The sequence below is a fragment of the Prinia subflava genome, chromosome 2 (assembly GCF_021018805.1).
Source record: "Prinia subflava isolate CZ2003 ecotype Zambia chromosome 2, Cam_Psub_1.2, whole genome shotgun sequence".
Classification (NCBI taxonomy): domain Eukaryota; kingdom Metazoa; phylum Chordata; class Aves; order Passeriformes; family Cisticolidae; genus Prinia; species Prinia subflava.
In genome coordinates this window covers 6,791,346-6,812,980 of record NC_086248.1, presented here as the reverse complement: position 1 = coordinate 6,812,980, position 21,635 = coordinate 6,791,346, and the positions used below count along the sequence as shown (strand labels likewise).

General features: G+C 42.5%; 1 protein-coding gene across 3 annotated transcripts in view; it reads left to right on the top strand.

Annotated features, from left to right (window-relative positions):
- Nucleotides 1-21,635, top strand: part of EVA1A (eva-1 homolog A, regulator of programmed cell death) — a 203,990-nt gene that overhangs the window by 68,901 nt on the left and 113,454 nt on the right. For all 3 annotated transcript variants that reach the window (XM_063424129.1, XM_063424118.1, XM_063424127.1), the window contains exon 4: nucleotides 15,495-15,647. In XM_063424129.1, the coding sequence (XP_063280199.1) occupies nucleotides 15,495-15,647 (153 nt within the window). The remainder of the gene's footprint in view (nucleotides 1-15,494; nucleotides 15,648-21,635) is intronic.

Sequence of the window (21,635 nt, the reverse complement as noted above, 5' to 3'; positions counted from 1 at the left end):
AATCTGACAGAAATTATTGTTTCTTAGTGATTTGGCATACTTTTAATCAGAGCCCACTAAAATACGAATCAAGTTTGAAATATGTGAGACTTAGCTTTGCCCAGAGATACCAGGTCATAGTCAGCCTTTCCCTAATGTATCTAGTGCTGTTGTGAGTTCAGTAAGCCTTTCCACCTTTCCATAAGGAGAAGGGTATTGAGGGGACTGAGGAATGATGCATCCATAAAATACAAAATACAGGACCATGAGAACTTTTGGTGGGCTTTTTGGGTTATTGACTATTTTAGTATTGTTTATGAGCTGTAAGTGAATATATGCTTAGAGCTGAACCCCCAAGACTGTAGTCCTATGAAGCGTTGAGCTGTTCCAGAAAGTGTGAGCACACAGTTGTAATCAAAGAGTCCTTGTGAAAAGCTCACTGCCTGGCACAGGATTTGATTCATAACGTTATCAAAAGGCAAATACAATTTTTGGGGTTCTGTTTCTGAATTTGTCTTTCTTAACAGCAGACATAACAGAAATACTTTGATAAGAAGCTATTTAAGGTCTGAATTGTCTTGAATTGATAGGGATATCTATTTCTTTTTGTTGCTTATTGAGGGAGCCTGTTATGATCGTGTCACTGAAGTAGGTGGTTTGCTTAAGAACCTACCTAGGTAATATGAGTGTGAATTTTCTTGTATATAGGTGTTAGAGGCACTTTGGGAAGTGGCCTGCAGGGTTTGGACAGGACATCTTTAATATAAAATAAGGATACCCAAGCTCTTCCATTGCCAGAGTCATGCTGAAGCCTCAAAAGGCCCCTGAACAGAGGTAGTTATCCAAAGAGAAAGACTTCCTTGAAAGAAAGCAAAACTGAAGTTAGTGGCATTTGCTTGTACCTTTGCTGAGGAATAACGAGATGGTGCAGTCATCCCCTGGAGCCACTGTCACTGCAGTTATGTCTCCCTGACATTCCCCTGCGCTTGAAATCGAGTGGTTTCGATGCTTGCTTGCTGTGTGGGGTTCATGCACGAGGCAAGGTGCTATTTTGGTTTCTCTTGGGCAGAATTTCAAGGAGATGGAGGACAGGAAATCATGCTGAAACTGAAAGACAAAGATTTTTCAGATGGTGGGGCTCTGGGGAGCAGGGCAATGAGGGGATGTCTCCTGTACTCATCCCTCCGAGACTGCTCTTGCTGGAAGCAGAGAAAACTTGTGCAGAGGTGTTGCACCTCACCTCCTCTAGAAATTAAAATAAATAATTCAGAGAAGTGCATGCTTAACTAGAAGCAGTGAGAAATGAATTTCCTTGTGTGTTTTTTGGAAAACCTTGTGCTGTTCATGATCTCCTCTGATCCAATAGATGGATCTGGGATCTAATGGACACTCATCTTGCGTGTACAGGACTCAGATATGTGCATGGAAATACTTTTAAGTGTCAGGAGTTTGGCAGTCCTGTGAATTCTCTGTGCCTGTAAATGAATAAATACACTGTATGTATGTACTTTCAGTTTTAAGGTTTAGGATGTTTAAGGAGATCAGAAATGATCAATAAAATGCTCTGTTCTGTTACAGTTTGGGGCAAGGGAGATTTACTTAGAATTGCCAAATGACTTGAGGGCCAAGGCTCATCAAAGTGTAGAGAAGCTTAGATTTTATTTTTAATTGATGGTGTTCGATCAAAAAGTTTGGACTTGATGATCTTATTCTCTTCCAACCTCAGTGATTCTATGGTTTATTTTATTTTTCTATACCGTGTGTGCCTGAGTTTCTAATGTGCACCATCCTTTGGGGGGATGGTCAAAGGCACAGGACAGGCCTCAGCAGAGCACAGCTTGTGCTTCTCACCTTGGAGGTGCCTCTGCAAACCCTCCTGCTGTCCACAGCCTCAGCAGAGCCCCTGCAGGCTCCCTGCAGCTCAAGGGGGGGATGTGCTGCTGCAGCACTGAAGCCTGCAGTGGTTTTCCTAGTGTAGATGTAGTTTGGCATTTAGCACTGGCCAGAGATGGTTTCCAGTGGGAAGTCTGGGTATGGCCACCTTGTTTTAGAAGCTAAAATGTTGGTGAGAATGGTGGTCCCACGCCAGTGGGCCTCGGTGCTAGGGAGTGGGCACGTTCATTTTATCAGGGCCAATGCATCCTGAGATCCACATCCAAAGCACATTGAAGCCTAGGATCACACCCTGAACTCACAGCAGACTTAAATCTCCAGGGTACCTTTCAGGATCATTAAAAAATTGCACATAAATCCAATTATTTCCCAGGTAACATACTGATTTGATTTAGACCCATTAAGTGTAATTACCGGGTGGGCTGCAAGAACAGATAATTACAGGGAATTGACATACTATTTAATTGGTCTAACATGAATTCCCTCTAACCAAAATCTGGATTCACCAATATAATTCAAACAATTCAGTGTTTGTCCATCCCCCTCACTTCAGAGGCAGAGAACTGTGTAAGATTGTGTGTTATTGTAAGCTAGGAAATATTTGCTCTGTGTGCCAGACTTTCTGGAGGGGCTGTGTGATCTAATCCTGGCTGGGAACAGGATCTGTGGGGCTGCCCAAGTCATGCTGAAGAAATAACTTCACCTCTCTGCATCCTAGCAATACCACTGCAGCTGGTTTTATTTGGTTTGGTCACTGCTCTGGGCTATTGCACCAGCAGGGATCCATCTGCCCCTGCAGCTCTTTGCCTGTTGTGGCTTTTTAGTAGTTTGGTTATTTTTCTGGCTTTGCTGTTTCAAAAGTGTCAGTGCTCCTGAACAAAATGGGGACATAAATGTTTGCCCTGCTCTGCAGAGAGAATACTTAGGATGAGATGTGTTGTCTGAGTGGCCATTTCCAGGCAGTGCTGTCGAGAAAGGAGATGGCTCCACCCATATTTATTTGACTTACTCCATGAGACCCCCCCGTAGTGCCTTTCTTTTGTGTCCTCCTTTGCCATTTCCACACTGTCCTGAATGCAGTGATTTCTTCTCAGCTGTGAAGAGCCTAAAGCTGCAGCTTCCCATAAAATGCTATAGTGATATTTTCCCACATTTCTCTTGCATAGCTACTACTTTAGCTTATGACTTCAAGCACTCTGGGAGGGATAATCTACATTTAAATTTTTTTAAAAAATATTATTTTTATTTCATTTTAAAATGCTGAGTGAAGCAGCTGGATGTGATAATTTAAGGATGGTGAATATGAAGCCCCCTTATATTAATCATCCTAGTGATGTAACAAAGTGTAAATCCAAACTTTGCTGCTCCACCTTCCATTCATAAATGTAAGCCTGAAGCCTTTGAAGTTTCAGAAAGCCTGGATTGTGACCTGGGCTCCAATTTCAGCTCAAATCCTTCTATAACAATACAAAAGCTTATTTGGGAAAGGAACATCAAGTCTCTGAGAAATGTATCTGGGAAGGAAACGTTTGCTGGCAAAGGATGAAGTGCCAAAAGTTTGAGAGGATTTAGGAGGAGGAGAGGGGGTGAGGGAGGTTGTTTTGTCCTCGTTTGGAACCTGTAGCTTTGATTTATTGGAAAACCTTTGGGCTGAGCATCAACTGGACACATGTTTTGAGGAGAACAGGCTTTCATTCTCTTCACCATAGATTTGATAAAATGTAAGACAAAATGTAAGAAGCACAGTTAATTCTTGTGAAAATTCAATAACTTTTTTTCAAACAGGAGAATGACCATCCCGATGTCCTTACCAAAATCTTACTCAGATAACTTTATTTTTATTAACAGCCCTAGGCAGAAACTAGAAACCAACTGAGTTTAAAAATCAATTAGGAATTAATTCCAATTAGATCACCTTCTGATAAATGTGTCGTCTTCAAATTTATGCTCTCTGTCATACAGTGATAGCACTGCCTTGCTGTGTCCCAGGAGTGTCTGCCTTTTGGTGAGGATGTGTGATCTTCTTTGCCAGGGGTCCTTCAAAACCTGTGCCAACAGCAGAACACCATTGGTGTTTCCAGTGCTATTCCAGCTGTTGGTGAAGAGTCCTGCTCCATGTAGTGATTTCATGCCTGTTGGTAAAATGGTCAGGTCTGCTCATCAGATTTCAGCTGAATTGGCTGAAAAGTATAGACAGACATTTTAGAAGGACCACCTAGGCTTGCAGTGAGTGCCTCTTGTTCAGCTTTTAATTTTCCTACAAGCCATTCCTTCAGTGTTGAATCTTGTGTGGTCTTTGCTGTTGGCTTTGCTTGGCTGGGGATTGCATCTTTTCTGTTAAATTCTGTGAACACAGCCTGAAAAGCCACATCTGATCACACCTCCTCAAGGCTTGCATCCCTAGACAGAATTTGTAAAATGCTGTGAGCAAGAGCAGAGGGCTATAGAAAGCACAGAGGTTTTGTGGAAGTTTATGAGAGCAAAGAAGGACCTAAATGTGTTCCTGGTCGTTTTAATGCTGGTGATTGATTTTAGTGCTGGGATAAATTGGTAATTCAGTAGTCATCAACCCTTTCAGAAAAGCATTAATCTCCTTCATCAGACAGGTTTATTGGTGGCAAGAGAAGTTCACTGTATTGTTTGCTGCACTGCTTTTTGGTGGCCAGGCTTCCCAAAGCAGCGTGAGGGAGCTGGGGATGTTTAATGGGCACAATCCCCTGGCCCAGCCACCGAGGCAGTAGAACGAGCCTTTTGCCTCCTGCATTCATCAGCTCTCTCTTGCTTATCTGTATTATTTCAAAACTGTTAAGGTGGTGCAGGGAGTGGAAATTTATAAGGGCAATAAAACCTCAGGCAGCAACCACTGTGGTGATGAAAAGGTGTAAATAAAGGAACGTTGTAAATAACAAAGGACAAATCTATCAGCTCACAATTGGGGGCCAGAGAAACACTAATGCTAATGATTAATATTGTTTTAAGATGTTGATGCACAGAGATTTTCAGAAGCTGTCAAATAGCCCTATCTCTGCAGCACATTAATCACTCAGCTGCCAGGAGGAGGGTTAACAGGAACATGTGATTCCAGTGGCAGCAAATGCAGAGATTGTTGTCGGTTTGTTTATAAATATGATTGCAATATTAATACAATATATTACCTAATATAACTGAAAAAATGATATAATTGTTTATGCAATTATATAACACTATTTTTATTATAATCATAATTTCCTGCCCCTGCAGAGAAGAAAACTGCTGCTGGACCTTGGAGACTCTTTAAAAAAAAAGAGTAAAAAACCCAACCATTTTTCTTTCAAACATAATCAGTCAGCCCCGATTGACATAATAAGGAGTCAGTGAAACCCATGGTGTTTCCTACTATGTAGATATAAGGATTCCCTTTGCTGGATCAGGTCTCCAGTGTCCAGATATGAACCACTAAAAAAGACAAAATCTGAAATCTGTCTAAATTGTATAAATACTACAGCTGTGACTTTTACAGATCCTCTTTGTCCATTGTAATTTAAGTTTTCTATGGGGTTGGGAAAAAAGCCCCAACAAACCAGGGATAACAATACCCTTTTTAAAGTCCTGTATTTTAAGTGAAGGACAAGGAAGGGTTAGACCATGATCTTTCAGTGCTGGGATAGGTGAGTCAACAGCAGTGCCAGAAGGAGCTCCTGAGTTCCTCAGGAGATCCAGCTCGTCCTTGGGCACTGTGGTGCCTTAATGTGGGGACAATAGAGGCTGTGTGGTGCCTGGTCCTTCAGGTGTCAGAAATGGCTTTGGCTGCTGACAGAGGGAAAGGGATCTGGGAGTCTTCTCAGAAGATCAAGGAGTGTCCTTGGAGGGATTAAGCAGAACTCAAGGAAGCCAAGTTGCAAAAAATGGAGCCCATAAGTCTAAATCCCAACACAGTTCTACTGTGGTAGAGGTTTGCAAGCTCTGAATGACAGATTTCAAAATTTTCTGGTGTACTGGTGAAGAACTGAGATGAAAAGTGTGTCCTAGAAACCATATTCACAAAAGCAAACTGGTTAACTTCTGTGGAAGTTCGGATCTATTGACTCCACAGATTAAACTGTAAGTGTAGGTCTTACAGAACAGAGAAATTTATGCAGCACTTCTGCAGGAGGTCCTATATATGGACTTATTCAAGACTGAAAATACAGACCAATTGTTCTCCTCAAATAAAAGTCTTTTAGGACAAAAAATAAAGGAAAAGAAAGAAAACAAAAAGCAGAGAAGAGTAAATCTTCTCTGGGATATTGTCATGGTAATAAACTCTTTCCATTACTATGAATTTCCTCGTTATTTATTCAATATCTGTCCTACACTTGGTTTGCAAATTAGCTTCACATTTTTAAAACAGGTGTCTCCTGATATTTTCAGTGTTTTATCATATTAGTATTGAGCTCTTCTCACTTGCACACTGAATTTTCTGACTACTTCAAAGGCCCTGAAGGTTGTCACCTGTTCATGTCTCTGCAAACTGGGACTTCTAAAGCATCCATGATGAATTTTGGAAATTTAGTTACCATATTTCTCCCAGCTACATTTTTTTCTTCTTAGGCAAAGCCATTGAGGGAATACTGTGTATTTAATTATATAGGACGGGAGTGAAGTAGCTTTTAATCTAGTAGACCTCATTTTCCCATATTGCATGCTCTAGGCACCTCAGTGCCATATGTAAAAATATCAATCAGGTATCCTTTTAATGTTCCTGTGTCAGAATTATTATCACCATTATTTTAATGTCTGGAGAAGACTGCTTTAATGATCTAAGACGAAGTTCTCCCTTTCAGCTATTTTAATAAGAACTTGAGCAGCATTACTCCAGATTTATACAATCACTGGAAGAGCAGAACAAAACTGCTGTGAGCAGTGATGCTAATGAAGTATTTTTCCTTGTATGTCTTTAAGCTACTTTTCCTTAGTGCATCTCTCCCATCTTTTCATGTAGAGTACAAAAGATTTGGCTGTGCTTCCCATGTTGCCTCCTATGGTGTAGCTGGTCCAGATTTAAGTCCATGATAGCTGGCCAAGTTTACAGTTTACAGTTTATTAGCTGTTGGCTGGTTTACAGGTCATAAATCCATGCTGGTTGACTGGTGGGACAGTGGAATGATTGCAACCAGCTTTGGCACCGGTTTGGCTTTCTTCTGATATTGGCTATCAGTCCTTAAAAAATGTACAGGGACTTCACTACATTTGTCATCTCAGTGTTTCTGTCAAATTTCACTGAACTTTAGCCAGCAGGTCTTTGAAAGAAGGACTAGCAAATGGTGAGGCAGAGGCTTAGGCTGCAGAGCACCAGTAAGTCATAGCTACCTCAGAAAATCAGCTCAATTTCATCAATGGAAGAAATAGTAAGAGAATTTAATTTGTCCTGGGCTTCCAGGTGTTATTCTTGACTCCCATCTCATGGTCTAGTGCACATATTTTGATTTTTTCCTTTTTTGTCCTCCTTAGATAACCAAATACCTCTCTTTGCCCATCAGGAAAGTGCAACTAGGTGCATCTGAACTCTACTTTGGAAATGAAATGTAGCAGTTAATTTGCAGCACTGCCAGACTTTTCACAGCAGAATATAAAAGGACAACTACTTCAGACTAATGAAAGTGACAGTGGGGAGAGGTGCCTTTTAAACACTGCAAATTGGATGGGTGCATCAGGAGTGTAATTTTAAAGGAATCTGACAAGGTCATTTGCAAAGAACAATCTTCTTACTTGTCAAAAGGGTTTCAGACCTCCAAAACTTGGCACTCTTGAGTTTTCAGGGTACTTTTGAAGTTGGCAGACTGCCTTTTTAATATAATTCTGGACTGTCATCCGAATTGTATCTTTCAGAGTTTCAGATTATCTTCTGTAGAAGTAAGTGGTGCATGCCAGGCTGCTGAGGGTGGTAATCTTCACTTCTTAAAAATTAAATGAGACTATCTTCACAAAAACTTTCTCAAGGGAAAATTGAACTGAAAGTTAAAAGTTATTTCCATGCAAATGTATGAATTTGTGACACTCCAACTTTTTTAATACTCCAAATTAAAGGTAAAATCCTTTTTAGATTCCTTTGAAATGAGGGAGTCACCAGGTAGCCCACAGTAAAATGCTTGTGGGGAGCAATAGCAAGGGCTGTACTCGAGGACTCTGGAGACCTTTGCTGTCCTGGAAAGGTTTCTCCACCCAACCCTGCCTAAGGGAATGCTGACTGGATTGATAAGGATTTATTCAAATCCTGATATGAACAGAAAGTTCTCATTAGTAGCAGGCTCACATGGATTAGGAGGAAGCTCTGGAACTCAGGATGTGAAGTGCATGTCATAAGTAAAATTAGAAGAAAACAGAAAAGAAAGCAGCCATAGCAATGTGAACTGGTCTAAACAGTAGGCTTTTGTCATTGGGAAAAACTTCTGGTCTTTGTTGACTTGTCCCCTGATAGGATGAGGGGGAATGGCTTTAAACCACATAGCTAATCTAAATCTACTCTTTAAAGGAGGGTAGATTCAGACTGGATATCAGGAAGAAATCCTTCACACTGAGTGTGTCAAGACACCGGCACAGGCTGCTCAGAGAAGCTGTGGCTGCCCCATTCCTGGAAGTGTCCAAGGCCAGGTTGGATGGGGCTCTGAGCAACCTGGGATACTGGAAGGTGTCCCTGCCCATGACAGGGGGTTGGGATGGGATGATCTTTGAGGTCCCTTCCAAGCCAAACCATTTTAAGAATCTATGAATCTATGATTTACATTCAGGGTCTCGAGGGCCAGAACCTGCTTATAACTGTCAAAGCCCAAAAGAAGATAAAATACTGAAATAATAAATGCTTGCTTGAAATGAAAAATAAGTAAATATATAACATAGGAATAGAAACATGGGGAAAAGCTTTGAAGTGGTGCGTTGACTGGAAAATACTCTTTAGTACATTTGTCTTTTTCTGCAGGGTGTAATAGCAGTGAATGCTGTCCAAGGCACCTTTGCTCTCACTGCTTTGAGATGCACTCCCTTATTTTAATTTTGAGCTGGACTTAGTTCTACTTAACCCTAAAAGTATTATCTATATTTTACAGAAGTTCCTGGAAATTAGCTGACTGTGGAGAAAGAGAAAATATAAAATCAGGGATCACAGTTTACTAGGAAGGGTACTGGATGGATATCTCCAAGATGAGCTGTTCACAGGCAGTCCTGTGCACAGCATCTTTTTCAAGGATGCTGCTTAGAGGTTTCTGTTGTAGTGTTTAATAGGTTTCCTGTCTTGGAAACTCATTTTCCCAGTTCCCACAGAAGAGATGGAAACAGGTACTCACTATACTCATCTCTCACATGACTCACAGGATTGCTGGAACAACTTGCCCAAGGAAGTTGTGAAGTCTCAATCCTTGAAGGTGTAAAAAACTTGTATGGATGTGGCCCTCAGCCACCTGCTGCTCTAGTTGACTCTGGTCTGAATGTGGGATTGGCCCAGACATTCTCCAGAGGTGTTTTCTGTCGTCAGTGACTCAGTGAATTATGGTCTGGAGTGACTACATCCACAGTAAAAAGTTCGACTTTCCATGGTTCACCCTTAATTTGGCTTCTCGCTTTAGGCTAACAAAAAATTGCTATGTGGTGGCTTTTGCAATGTAGGTATTCTGCTTAGACATGTGCTGAAATCATCCAAATCTCACCACATGCATTATCACCATCTTTATTACTTGGGGATGGCTTCCAGCGTCTCTAAAAGTTTGTTGAATTTTATTTGGTGTCCAAAGGATTGTGTATTCTACCCGTACATCTCAGCTGTTCCTTACAATCATTCCATGCCTGCCAGGTGCTGTAGGGCTGCTGGTGGGAAGAGAGACACGAGGTGTTGGATGGACCCACCATCACCACAGTTCTTGTGAGAGGGTGGCTGAGGGGGAAAGAGAGCTCTTCCTGCCCTTCTTCACAGACCAGCACAAACCACACAGAGTAGTTAAATATAGTCATTTGTCAGCTGAAGGGAATTAGGTGATGGTGGAATGGGTGGATATAATAAGGGTTGTGAGTTTCAAGGCAAGAAATGTTCTTTGCTTTGGGTGGCATGAAGAGGAACATTAACACAGCTGGCATGAATGTCAGCAAGGCAAAAATTGAGTTGAAGAGAAATTACAGGCTAAGCTGGTGTCCAGTTTTGTTCTGAAGTGACACCTGGGGTGCAGTCAAGTTAATGTAACAGTTTTAACTAGATAAGAAAGTTTTCTATGGGAAATGATCCTGACCTGATAAGGAATTGGGCCAAAGAATCTCTGTTTCCTACAAATTCACTTTCTTTGCTCAGATCCTCAGTTCTAAGGTTTAAATCCTTTAGGATTTTGTGAAGAAAACAGATTCCTCTTTACATGTATTTCCAGCTCTTTGATCTGGGAAACAGGGTCAGCTATTATCCACTGACTAAACGAAATATGAATACTTTGATTAGCAAATTTTGTAAATTTTTCCTCAAGTTCTGTCCAGAAATACCATTTTAGGCAAGGTGAACCTCTGACATTAATACATTTCATCATTTTGTTAGAAGCAAAATCTCTTTAGAAGCTTTTATGTCAAAGGTCTCACAGAGATTGAGGCAATTGACATTTAGTTTTGAGCTTCCAAATCATGATCATTCAGAAAATTCTTGTGAGCCATAAGTGAAAATGTTCTTAAGATACTGGATAAATCTAATCGCTATTGGTCATACAGGTTAATATTATTGTACACATCCAATAATTACTAAAGGTCTTATTGACTTTACTGTTTGAGACCATTTTTCTATTAGAAACATTTATAATTGTTTTCCTGTAATTGTCCGAGCTAAGTTATAATTGTGTCATATAATGACCTTTAAAAACGTGTCTAGAAAAGCCTGCAGCTGTTCCCTCCTTGAGTCCTCTCTATGAGTTATATTTAAGCCAGTGTCTCTGAAACCAGGCAGTAATAAAAGGGATATTATCCTTAGCAAATATCTTAATCATGGTAAATCTCTGTTGCCCTACAAATGACTGCATGGGGGATTAGAGTGGAGTAAGCCATTTGCTGAATATCACTGCCACCTTTCCGAGGCCATTTAAGCATGTTTAATTTTTCAGGGTGAAACATGAAACCCACTAATACAAATGTTTGCATTTGGCCTGAATTATATCCAGACTGTAACAGTTAGAGTAGGCTTAGGAGCAGATTGTGAGTGATCTGTAGGAGGCCAGTTCTGCTTTGGAGAGTGAGAGAGAAAAATGCATTTTTGTTCCCAGTTCCAGCTCTCTTATGTCACTTACGCTGCCTTGTTTCTTTTCAATATTTATGTAAGGCTATCATGGGGTGAAGTACCAGTAAATATATGGATGATGCTTAGCTCTGTATTTTTTTAATATCAGTTGTAGTCCTTACAGTCATCCAGCGCCTGGGAGCTGTGAGTGTCTGGCTTGGGTTCATCCTGGCTAAAATGGAAGTGACAATGCTATGAAGTACAAAATACTTTCAGGGACTTGAGTCCTCCATAGCATCACTTTCTATGTGTTTATGCAGATTTCTATCAGGTTGCCCAGAAACACTGAGACTCCTTGTTTTCCAGTGGTGAAGCTTAAGGGAACCTTTTGGGAGACTGAAGTACTACTGTGCATTTCATGCTTTATTTTTTCCGTTCTTTTAACAAAGCAGTGCCTTCTCTCTGTGCCTGCCCAGGAAACTGCAGCCCTGGCCAGTTTGGACTCAGCCAGAGCCTTGGGAACTGGCAGCTCCAGGAGGTGTTTCCTGGGGCAGAATTCAGTGACTGTGAGGTGACACCTGCTTCAGGTGGCACAACCCTCTTCCTTCCCACTGCACTGTTCCAGGAACACATCACCCACAAGCTCCCCTTGTTCCCAAGGAAGGTGCACTGGGGTTCACCTCCCCAGCCTGATTTCTTGAGCTTCCCATCAGGCAGCTTTCCCCATAAGCGCTGAACACGACTTCCCAGAGTGGCTGTGAGGGTAAGAACTGTGAGTGAGAGGCAGTGTTTTGTTGTTCATGGGATCATGGAACCATAGAACAGTTTGGGTTGGAAAGGACTTTAAAGACTATCTTGTTCCAACTTACTTGCTGTCATCAGGGGCACTTTCCACTATCCCAGGTTGCTCACAGCCCTGTCCAACCTGGTCTTGAACACTTCCAGGGCTGGGGCAGCCACAGTTTCTCAGTTCCAGTCCCTCACTTCCCTCATAGTAAATAATTTCTTCCTAAGATCCAACATAAACCTGCCTTCTTCCAGCTTAAGGCCATTCCCCCTTGTCCTTTCACTACATGTCCTTGTGAAAAGACCCTCTCCAGCTCTCTTGTAGCCCCTTTAGGAACTGGAGCAAGTTGTTGTTGACTGTCTTATGACTGCTGGCCTGATCTTCAGCAAAGATGTAGATGTCTGTCCATCCCAGTGTTCACTGTGCTCAATGCAATATTCTGTGTTTAAATCCCAGGCAAGTTTCCAAATGACAAGCCCTGACTTTGAATGGTCAGCAGAATTTAATAAATATTTTAAGGAGCTTAAATGAGAGCATAGGATGTGTGGTTAAGCAGTTATACTTGTTAACTGGGAGATGTAGCTAATAATAACCAAATTGAAAGAGGAAATTGAGTTAGTGTCTGTAAGAAATGAGACATTCACAGTGGACCCTCTCATTAGAGACTTCAAATTATTACTCTTTTTCTAAACTCAATCACCTATTTCATTTCTCAACCACTTCAGCCAGACACAAATATTCTTTTCTGTAGCAGTGGTTTAACATATATTTTGTATAGCTTATCCTACTGGAGGGTTTGTGTCTTTGTGCTTTTATCTTGAATCCATGTTTTTTCCCTAAGGAAAAAATAAATTCTGTTAAGCAGATAAAGTTTTATTATACTCTGTTAAGTTTTCCACTGTATAGGCAGGTTAAAGCTTTGATTTAATTTCCCTCAGTGAAGAAACAAAATTCCTATGGGAGACAATTATAGGTGCAGATGAAACCCCTTGGTGTGTTCAGTGTATCTTTCAGGTGCTTTCATGGTGGCTGTGGATGAAATACCTACACAGATAAAATGGACATAGAATAATAGAAACATTTGGAATAGAAAAGCCCTCTAAAATCATCATGTCCAACAATTACCCTGACACTGTCAAGTCCATCTTTGAGTCTTCACGGGTATAAGAGGTTTCTCTCTCTTTCCTTACTCTGAAGGTGCAAAGGGGTTCTATTTCTGATTCCAGCCACTGTTTCATACACTCAGTGGTTGTAGTTTATTCCTGTAGCTACTGCTGAGGGATGTCTGCTCTTTGCACAGACTGCATGAAAAGTGAGGCCTTGCATGAGAAAATGAGGCCTTAATTGTGTCTTCATCTAAAGAGGTGGATCAGAAAGTGTTTTCACATTCACTAAATATTTTAGAGGTTTGAAAGTTTCTCTGCAGTGGGATAAAAACTAGAAGTGTTCAGAGATTTTTGTAAGAAGGCTGTAGAGTGTGAAGGAAAATGATGTACTGGAATAGGGTCCAAGGGTAAGATTCTCAGCTGGACTGAAGGTTCAGACCAGGATTTGCACATTCCAGTTGATGCTCTCATCACCAGGTAACTGGCTATTTTGAGGAGGGTATTTTTTGGCTTCAAGTAGGAATTTCCAAGTTGAGAATGAGAAGTCATTTTATTCTCAGATGATTCTTTTAAATCAGCATGCCTCTATTTTGGTATAATACGTGTTTTTTCCATACAGTTTCTTCCAAAAAAATCTATTCTAAGGTAGAAATTAGCCCTTCTTTGAACATGGGTTAAACCAGATGACCTCCTGAGAGGTCTTCCAATCTGAATTCCTCTATGATTCAGCTTGGAAAGATCACCCTTGATCTCTAATAAGGAAAAATGATTCTTGAACCTAGACTTACAGTACAGTAAAACATGTCACATTATGTGCTGAATGCCATGGTCTAAAGACTTAAGTATTAACTTAAAAACTAATTATTAGCTAGTGTTCTCAATTGCTGAGTAGTTTTATGCATATGGACTTTGCATAAGTTCTCATCTATCTATCTATCTATCTATCTATCTATCTATCTATCTATCTATCTATCTATCTCTATTATCTATATCATCTATATCATCTATCTCTCTATCTCTATCTCTATCTCTATCTCTGTCTCTGTCTCTGTCTCTATCTCTATCTCTATCTCTATCTCTATCTCTATCTCTATCTCTATCTCTATCTCTATCTCTATCTCTATCTCTATTTCTATCTCTATCTCTATCTCTATCTCTGTCTCTATCTCTGTCTCTATAATCTATCTATCTATCTATCTATCTATCTATCTATCTATCTATCTATCTATCTATCTATCTACATATGTCAATATAGATATATAGATAGATAGATGTGTGTGTGTGTGAGCTATTAGACACAGAGAACTGTGTAAGGGAAGGACAGAAATCCTGTCTTTGCAAGGAAGTGGCACAGGGCCAGGGGCAGCCCCAGGCACTGGGTGATGCCTGTGTGCACCACTCTGACCTGGTACCAGCAGAGGCATTCAAGAGGAAATGACTGATCATGCTTGGGATTTTACCACGGGTCACAAACCCTTCCCATTTAGCAATCTGGATGCTGTTGTGGCTACATCTCAAATGGTAAATAACGTGAGGAAATGGAAGGTCACTCTACAGAGGCCAGGGAAGTTGAGGTTATATCCCTGGCTGTGCCCGAGTTGCCTGGGTTGTCCATAGACATGCCACTTCAGTTTTTTTAGTGTCTTTATGCCACTTCCATTTTCTTTGTCTCTTTCTTTTGCATGTGTAAACATCTTTCTGTAAAAACTCAGCTTTTCAAAACAGGTTTTGTTTTCTGTGGTGTGTTGGCAGGCACACATGGCAAGGGCCTATTCTAGGTTGGGGCCTCTAGAGGTTCCCATACTCCAGATAATAATGGTAAAGACAAGGGAATGACATGTGATTTCTTATGAAATGACTGTCCAGTTTCCTTGAGAGGTGTAAACTGAGTGATTGTTCTATAAGAACAAGAGCAAGAGTGCGCATTTCAAGAAGGATTTTGGGACAAGCTTTTGCATATCTGTGTTTGTAACAGGCAGGAGCGGTTCCCATTATTATTAAATTTAGTATAACTTCTATTGAATCTGCCATGGAAGAGCTGCTGTGAAAAAAAAAAAGCCATGGAGCATGATTATGTTTGCATTTGAGCTGCTGTGATATAGAATAAATGCCTGGCACATAAAGGGCTGCTTCATGGATGAGTGGGGATCCTAAAGATGGGCTTTTACCTTCCCTTGCCATATTACCATGTAGAAAACACTCAAATGCCATGCCTTCTCACTTATCTGTCTGCAAAATGAAATTATAGGCTATTTAACAGAACTGACGTGCTGGGTTAAAATATATTTATTAAATGTGTTGATAATGCCAGAGAGGGAATGTGTAATGGGAGAGATCAGTGCTCCTGTAGCAAATGCAGTGCTAAGGCTGGGGTTGTGCCAAGGCTGGGGTTGTGCTGGGAGATGAGGTGCACCCCTGGGCCCAGAATCTGCCTCTGCTGCCTCTGCTGAGCTCACCCCATGGGGAGGTGAGTGGGTCCTGCCCTGCTGGGTGCCCACCTCTGGATCAGCTGAGTAATGAAGTGTTTGTCTGCTTCCAGATGAATACAAGAGTAAAGTAGCCTGTGAAGATGACAAGCTGAGGCTGAGCTGTAAGAAGAGCATGGTGATAGCCATTTACTCTGCTGTCTTTGGGAGGACACAAGGAGGCAGCCTGGAGTGCCCCTACCACAACCTGGGGATGCCCATGATTGGTAAGCTGGGGAATGGCTTGATGACACGCTGGTGTGGGCAGGGTGATTTCATTTACTGTCATCACAGCAGAGCTGGCACAGGTCCTGTCAGAAAAGCAGGACTGGGACATGCAGCCTGCCATGGTGGTGCTCCTGATGTGTGGTACCTTGTTAACCAGTGGTGAGCTTCAGCATGAGCACCAAACTGAGGTGTAGCTCTATATCTGAGCTGAGATCCCAGGCCACAGACTTTTCACATATTTGTCTGATTATATGACTGAAGATGTTTGAATTTCTTGTTCAATTTTCTGTCTTCGTGGTGGTTCATCCACTGAGCCTCTGCCTGTAGTATGGAGGAGCATGTTATCTGGACATGTCATGTACCATCTGCAGCCACTGAAGCTTTGACATTGCATTTAAACTTTTACTGAAGGTAAAGCAAGGGAGCAAATTGAAAAAGCAAGTTGTTAAGTCTCATCATGTTACGGTTGGCTTAAATACCTTCAAGTATCTCCTTTACTCTCAGACTATCAGAGTCTCTTACAGTCATGAGTTAAAGATAAATAATTGAAAAACATTCACTGGAACTGTCTGTTCTTGAGCTGATGTGAAATGACTTTGAATATTTTAGTCTGTGGGGGAGAAAGCAACAGTCACAGTACAAAATCTTGTGCTCAGCATTCGTCATAATTCTTCTCTGTAGAGCTAAGAGGGAATTAACTGTTTTACCAAAGGAATTGCCTCCAGAGTGGGAAAGGTCAGAGGAGACTGCACAGGGAACTTTGATCTGGTGCTATTGCCTGTGCTGGGATCTATTCAGCTGTGTCTGATATCTTTGGCTTCACAGCTGCTGATCCAGTGCTCTGAAGGAGTTAAATGCTGTTCAAATGGAAGCATGTCAAGTGAGCGCTGGGATATACAATACTCAGTATTGGTGTCAGTGGAAACCCACAGGTGGAATGAGGCCAGTCAGGTTATTTGTGCAGCATGGTGAGTGTCTTACTTCTGTAGCTGTGCAAATCTGAGCACCTGTAGCACAGCTGAGTGTGCAGGGTCTCCTGAGGTGACCAGTGTTCCTGGGTGTGCTCCTGCAGTCCCCCAGCTGCCAGGTAGCAGAAGCCCAAACAGATGTGTGTGGCAGGTTAGCCTGGACCTCTTTGGTGTGGTGTTTGGCATGGGCTGAGTCTGTGCACTGCTGCTGTGGTGGTTGGGCTGCTGGGTGAGAACTTGCCAAGTCAGTGGAACAGGATGGGCTTCTGGAGCAGACCTGAGCACCCCATTCCATTGTCCTCACTGAGAGAGCAGGAACAGGCACTTGCCAGTGACAAGGCACCAGCAAAAGGATTGGCTCTTAAATGTCAGCATGAAGCAAAACTCTGTGTGAAGCCACAAAGGATAAAGTTTTACTCTTTACTGCCCAGCTGCAAAGTCATGAAATTTGTGCTGGCTGAGAGCAGGGTATGTGGAACCAGAAAACAGGACAGGAGGCACAAACAGGGAGAACAAACAGTGGGGTCTGACAGCAGGGCTGCACATGCCATAGGATCTCCAGCACCTGTATGCCCTGCTGTTCTCAAACTGGCCTTGTGAGCTCAGCAAATTGGGATGTTTGCCCAAGGAAATGAGGTGTCAGATCCTAGAGTGCAGCACACAGTCTGCAGGGCCTTCCTCAAGTGTCAGCTCCTAAATGAAACTGCTTAAGTGAGCAGGCTCAGTACAAGACAGTGTAATGCTAAGTCAGGGGTGGGAATGCTGAGGAAACTTTACACTAAAATCCAGCTCAAGGTTTTAAGCTGTGAACTCACGCTAAAAATGACTGAGTTGTTGGACAGGAGCAAATACCCACATGTTTGGAATTGCTGGGGTCTCAAGTATCTCGTCAGTCTGGTGCTCCTGGGGTGCTGCAGGAGTCGGTGTGTCCTGCCTGCACCAGAGCAAAGGGAGGGTGGGAAGGGTGTCTGGATCGTCTGCTGGCTGCATGCCCTGCTGGCTGCATGCCCTGCAGGGCTGGGGAGGAGATGGGAGGAACTCACCATGGAGCAGTGACTGCCCCAGGCTTTCCCAGCCATTTGGGCACTGTGTGTGCAGGGTGAAAGACAAACCAGAGCTGCTGATGTTTCCTTGCATGCTGAAATCCTGAGCGAACTGTGGGGGCGGGGGTGAGCTTGACTACAAGAAAATTGGGGGTGAGCAGGTGGTCATTGCCACTTCACCACGCTCCAGCCCTTAAATCCCTGTCATGTTTGGGACTGCTTGTTCAGTTTCTTCAGCTACAGCTCACTGACCCCCTTGGCATGAGGCAATCTCTGCTTATCACAGCCCTCCCTGCATCTGCCTGTGTGAGCTGACCCGGTGGGGCAGAGCTCCGGTGCTGCAGGAAAGGGAAGGTGAGCTGTGGCTGTAGTTTGCACTTCTCTTGGCCTCACGGGAGAGGCTGGTTTAGGATCCTCCTCCAACCCAAATCAGCAAAAAGCACATTCACACTGTGCTTCCCCATGGCACCCTGCAAACCTCCCACTCCTGTCTGCAGTTACAGCAGTGACAAGAGCAGGTTGTGCTCCCGGCTGCCACGAGCGATTGTGGGAGCAGTGCTCAGGGTCCCCCAGGCTGCTTCAGAAACTGCTCCTCTCACGGGCCTGCCGAGCCCAGCAGGCAGCTCTGCTCCTTCAGGAGCAGGTGGAAACATCACAATTTATAAATCAAAGCTTCTGCTAGCTGGAGAACATTTCCCTGCACGTTTCCACAGCCCTGCAATGTGGGGAGGGCTGCTCTGTGCAGCCTTTGATCCCAGACACTCCCAACAAGCTGATCTTACAAACATGACCATATGAGTCAGACTTTGCAGCAACATCCAGTTCCTGTAAGGCAGAATCCAGCTATGTTCTGTACATGGGAGATTTATTCTGTTTGAATTTCATGGGACTGATGATTTGTATCAAGTCTGAGCCTTGGCAAAGGGCACTTTGCTGGGAAGTAGGCCCTGCACAAGTTTCCAGTGATTATTTATATCCATGCAGCCTGAGCTACGTGATGAGTGAAGAAGTCATACTTGCCCCAAAAGTAGTGAAGATTATCTTTTCTTCCTCTCCTAATGAAAAACAGTTCAGAAAGTTTGATTCCATTTTTGTTTCTGTGGACAAAATGCACATTTGGATTGAATTTAGAAATATACAGCTTCTGCAGGTGAGGCTTTTAAAGAACTGAGGTCTAAGATGGGCAGGACAGGTAGCCTAATAGAGCATTGCACATGTAAGGTAAACCAATTCAATTTGGGTTGTTTCTGCCTTACAAAACAAGACCTTGTACTCCTGTAGAAGTGTTGAGGAGATAAAGTCCCCTAGCTTCCCCTAGCTGTGAATTCCTGGATTCTACATTAGGTGCTCAGCTGGTTTCTGAGGTATCCTGGTGTTTCAGCTCCTTTAACCCAGCTATTGCTGTGCTGCTTTTGGGTGATGAAAGATCCCCAAGTCACCCTTCAAATGCCCTGCCACGCCACGCCAGACACATGCTTTCTCTTTGTGTAATATCTATGTGAATGTGCTTAGCATCTGTGAAGAGAAAGTTTTGGTGGAGAACTCCATCCTGTTGCTGTCATGTTAAAGTGAAAATCTGTCAGGATCCTCTTTTAACTGTAAATATGCTGAAACTTATGTCTCAGAGTGTAATGGGAAACCCCTGCAAACAGCTGGAGCCCTCCTTGAATGCCTTGGGAACTCTGAAAAGCTCCTAAAAGAATTTGACCTTATTTGTGACTCTCTTAATAAAGCCTCCACTTTGCTGCCAGCATGTGCAGAGAGCATACACAGAGCATGGGGAGGTCTCTGGGGAAAGGGCTATTTACCAGCAATGAACCATTAATATCCCTCAGCCAAGTGAGCCCTTTGCCCCCTTTTCCTGCTGTTTACTGTTGCCTCTGCCTGCATCTCCAAGTGGCTTGTTTATTCCAAGAGAAGTAATTGTAAAAATGGCCTTTTTCTACACGTGTCTGAGTGCAAGGTAGTGATCTGATTAGGAGACCGAGGAGGAAGATCTTGCATGTAAAATGATTACCCTTTTCATTGCTTAGTGGAGCGATATCTTTGGTCATATTCAGGACACCTGGCTTGTTTACATTATTTATTTTTATAGTAGCTCCCCCCCTGAACCACAGAGAGTGAGATGGATGTGTTCAGCTGACCTCTAACCTGGGATCCAGGACTCCTTCTCAAGGACCCTGTCGTTCTCCATCACGTATACAAAAAGCCCAAAGCAATTTAATTGCTCGTCCTGGGTAGAAGGAATCTGGGCTTGGTTTTGGAGTCGGTGCACGATCGTGGGAACCCTGGCTCTTCAGCCTTGCTCTGGGTCCTGGGGTGTGGACTGAGCTGAGTGCTCTGCTGAGGCTGAAATGTCCTTGTCACTTAACATACAAGTTGTCTCCTGTGCCTCTGTAAAAGGGGAAAAATGAATGTGTTTACAAAGCCCTGAGGAAACTCAGATGGTCAATGGCACTCTCTGACTCTTGGGATCTGATAATGGAAGAGCAGAGGAAGGAGTTCAGCAAATGAACCCGTGCTTTAGGTACTCATTCCCTGGCATTTTTCATTCTAATGCAGTGACAGAAGGTGATCCAAGGCAGTTTGTTTTGATTTCCCCCTCTTAATGCAGATGTATATAAGACTTAAAGCAGACTCTTCATATAAATATTTATTACACCATATAAATAATGGACCTTTCTAATTTGTTTATCTGTGACCAGATCTAGCATGTGAATGAATATGAAATACATGCAGTAAAAAACCCATTTTATCCCAGGGTACATGTTCCTGCCGGCACAAGAGCTGGCTGTAAGAAAATGCCACCCCTCCAGCTGTGCATTTCTGACTGTCTCCTGCTTCACCATCTCTGACCATTTTCCAGCCTGTTTCTATCAGGACAAGGTTATGGCTGTGCTCTAATCTAAGTCTTAAGTCAGATGCTTAAAAATAAAAAGGCCCCTCAAGTGTGGAGCTGGACCAATGAGGAGTAGTAACCCTGGCAGTGATGGGGGAAGCAGGGGGTGGCTGGGACTGCAGGAGGGGATGGGATATCCACAGCATCTGTGCTGCTCAGACAATGCCATGTAGCACAGCTGACCTTCAGCAGATCCATGGGGCAGAAAGACTCTCCTGCTTCATCCTGCTTTCCCTGTCTGGCCTTTGAAGCAGCTGCAGTGCTGGGTCTGTGGGATGAGCAGCAGTTTTGGGGGGGTCGTTCCTCTCTACAGAGCCCACCAGGCTTCCAAAGCATCCCTCCTGTAGGTGTGACTGTGTAGGCTTCATTTACATTCAGGACAGAAACTACTCTGTCATGTGTATAGCTCATGATTAAGAACATGTTTTTAGAGGCCAATCTGTTTGTATGCAATAAAACCCTCAAGTATCCAAATCTGAAGGCTAAATAAATATCAGTTGCTGTTTAATTCACATCTCATACCTTATTAAATTTAAATTGAAATGCAGTTTCCATTTAGAATGCTGAGTTAAAGTGGAACAAAGCCTGCTTTCAGAAAGTTATTCTTCAATTTTAGATACTTTATGTGTTTCAGTTTTTGTCTCAAAACACCAGGAGGTAATTAAAATCACTTTACAGCTGTTTCTAGAAAACTCCAACTATTGTTGGATTCCACGGAGCCATAAAAATGATTTATATGAAATTGTTTTTATATGCACACAATAGCTATAAAAAATAATAATTAAAAAGTCCATTCAAATGTGAGTCTGGACAAGATCTTTCTCTAAACCAAGGTTCAAGTTGGTTTTGAAATACTGTTTGCAGTGGAGTATGACCCCATGCAGTGATTGTAATTAAAAATTCTTAAACTAGTAATTTAAGTAGCACTAGCAGGCTCTGTGATGCTATTGGTATGATATTTGAAGAAGTGAGTATTTGTATCAGTAATATCAACTTTTTTAGTGGCTGATCTTATAAAAGATGCCTATTGCCCAACTATTAGTTAAAAGCAACCCCAAAATACAATCCTAACAATAA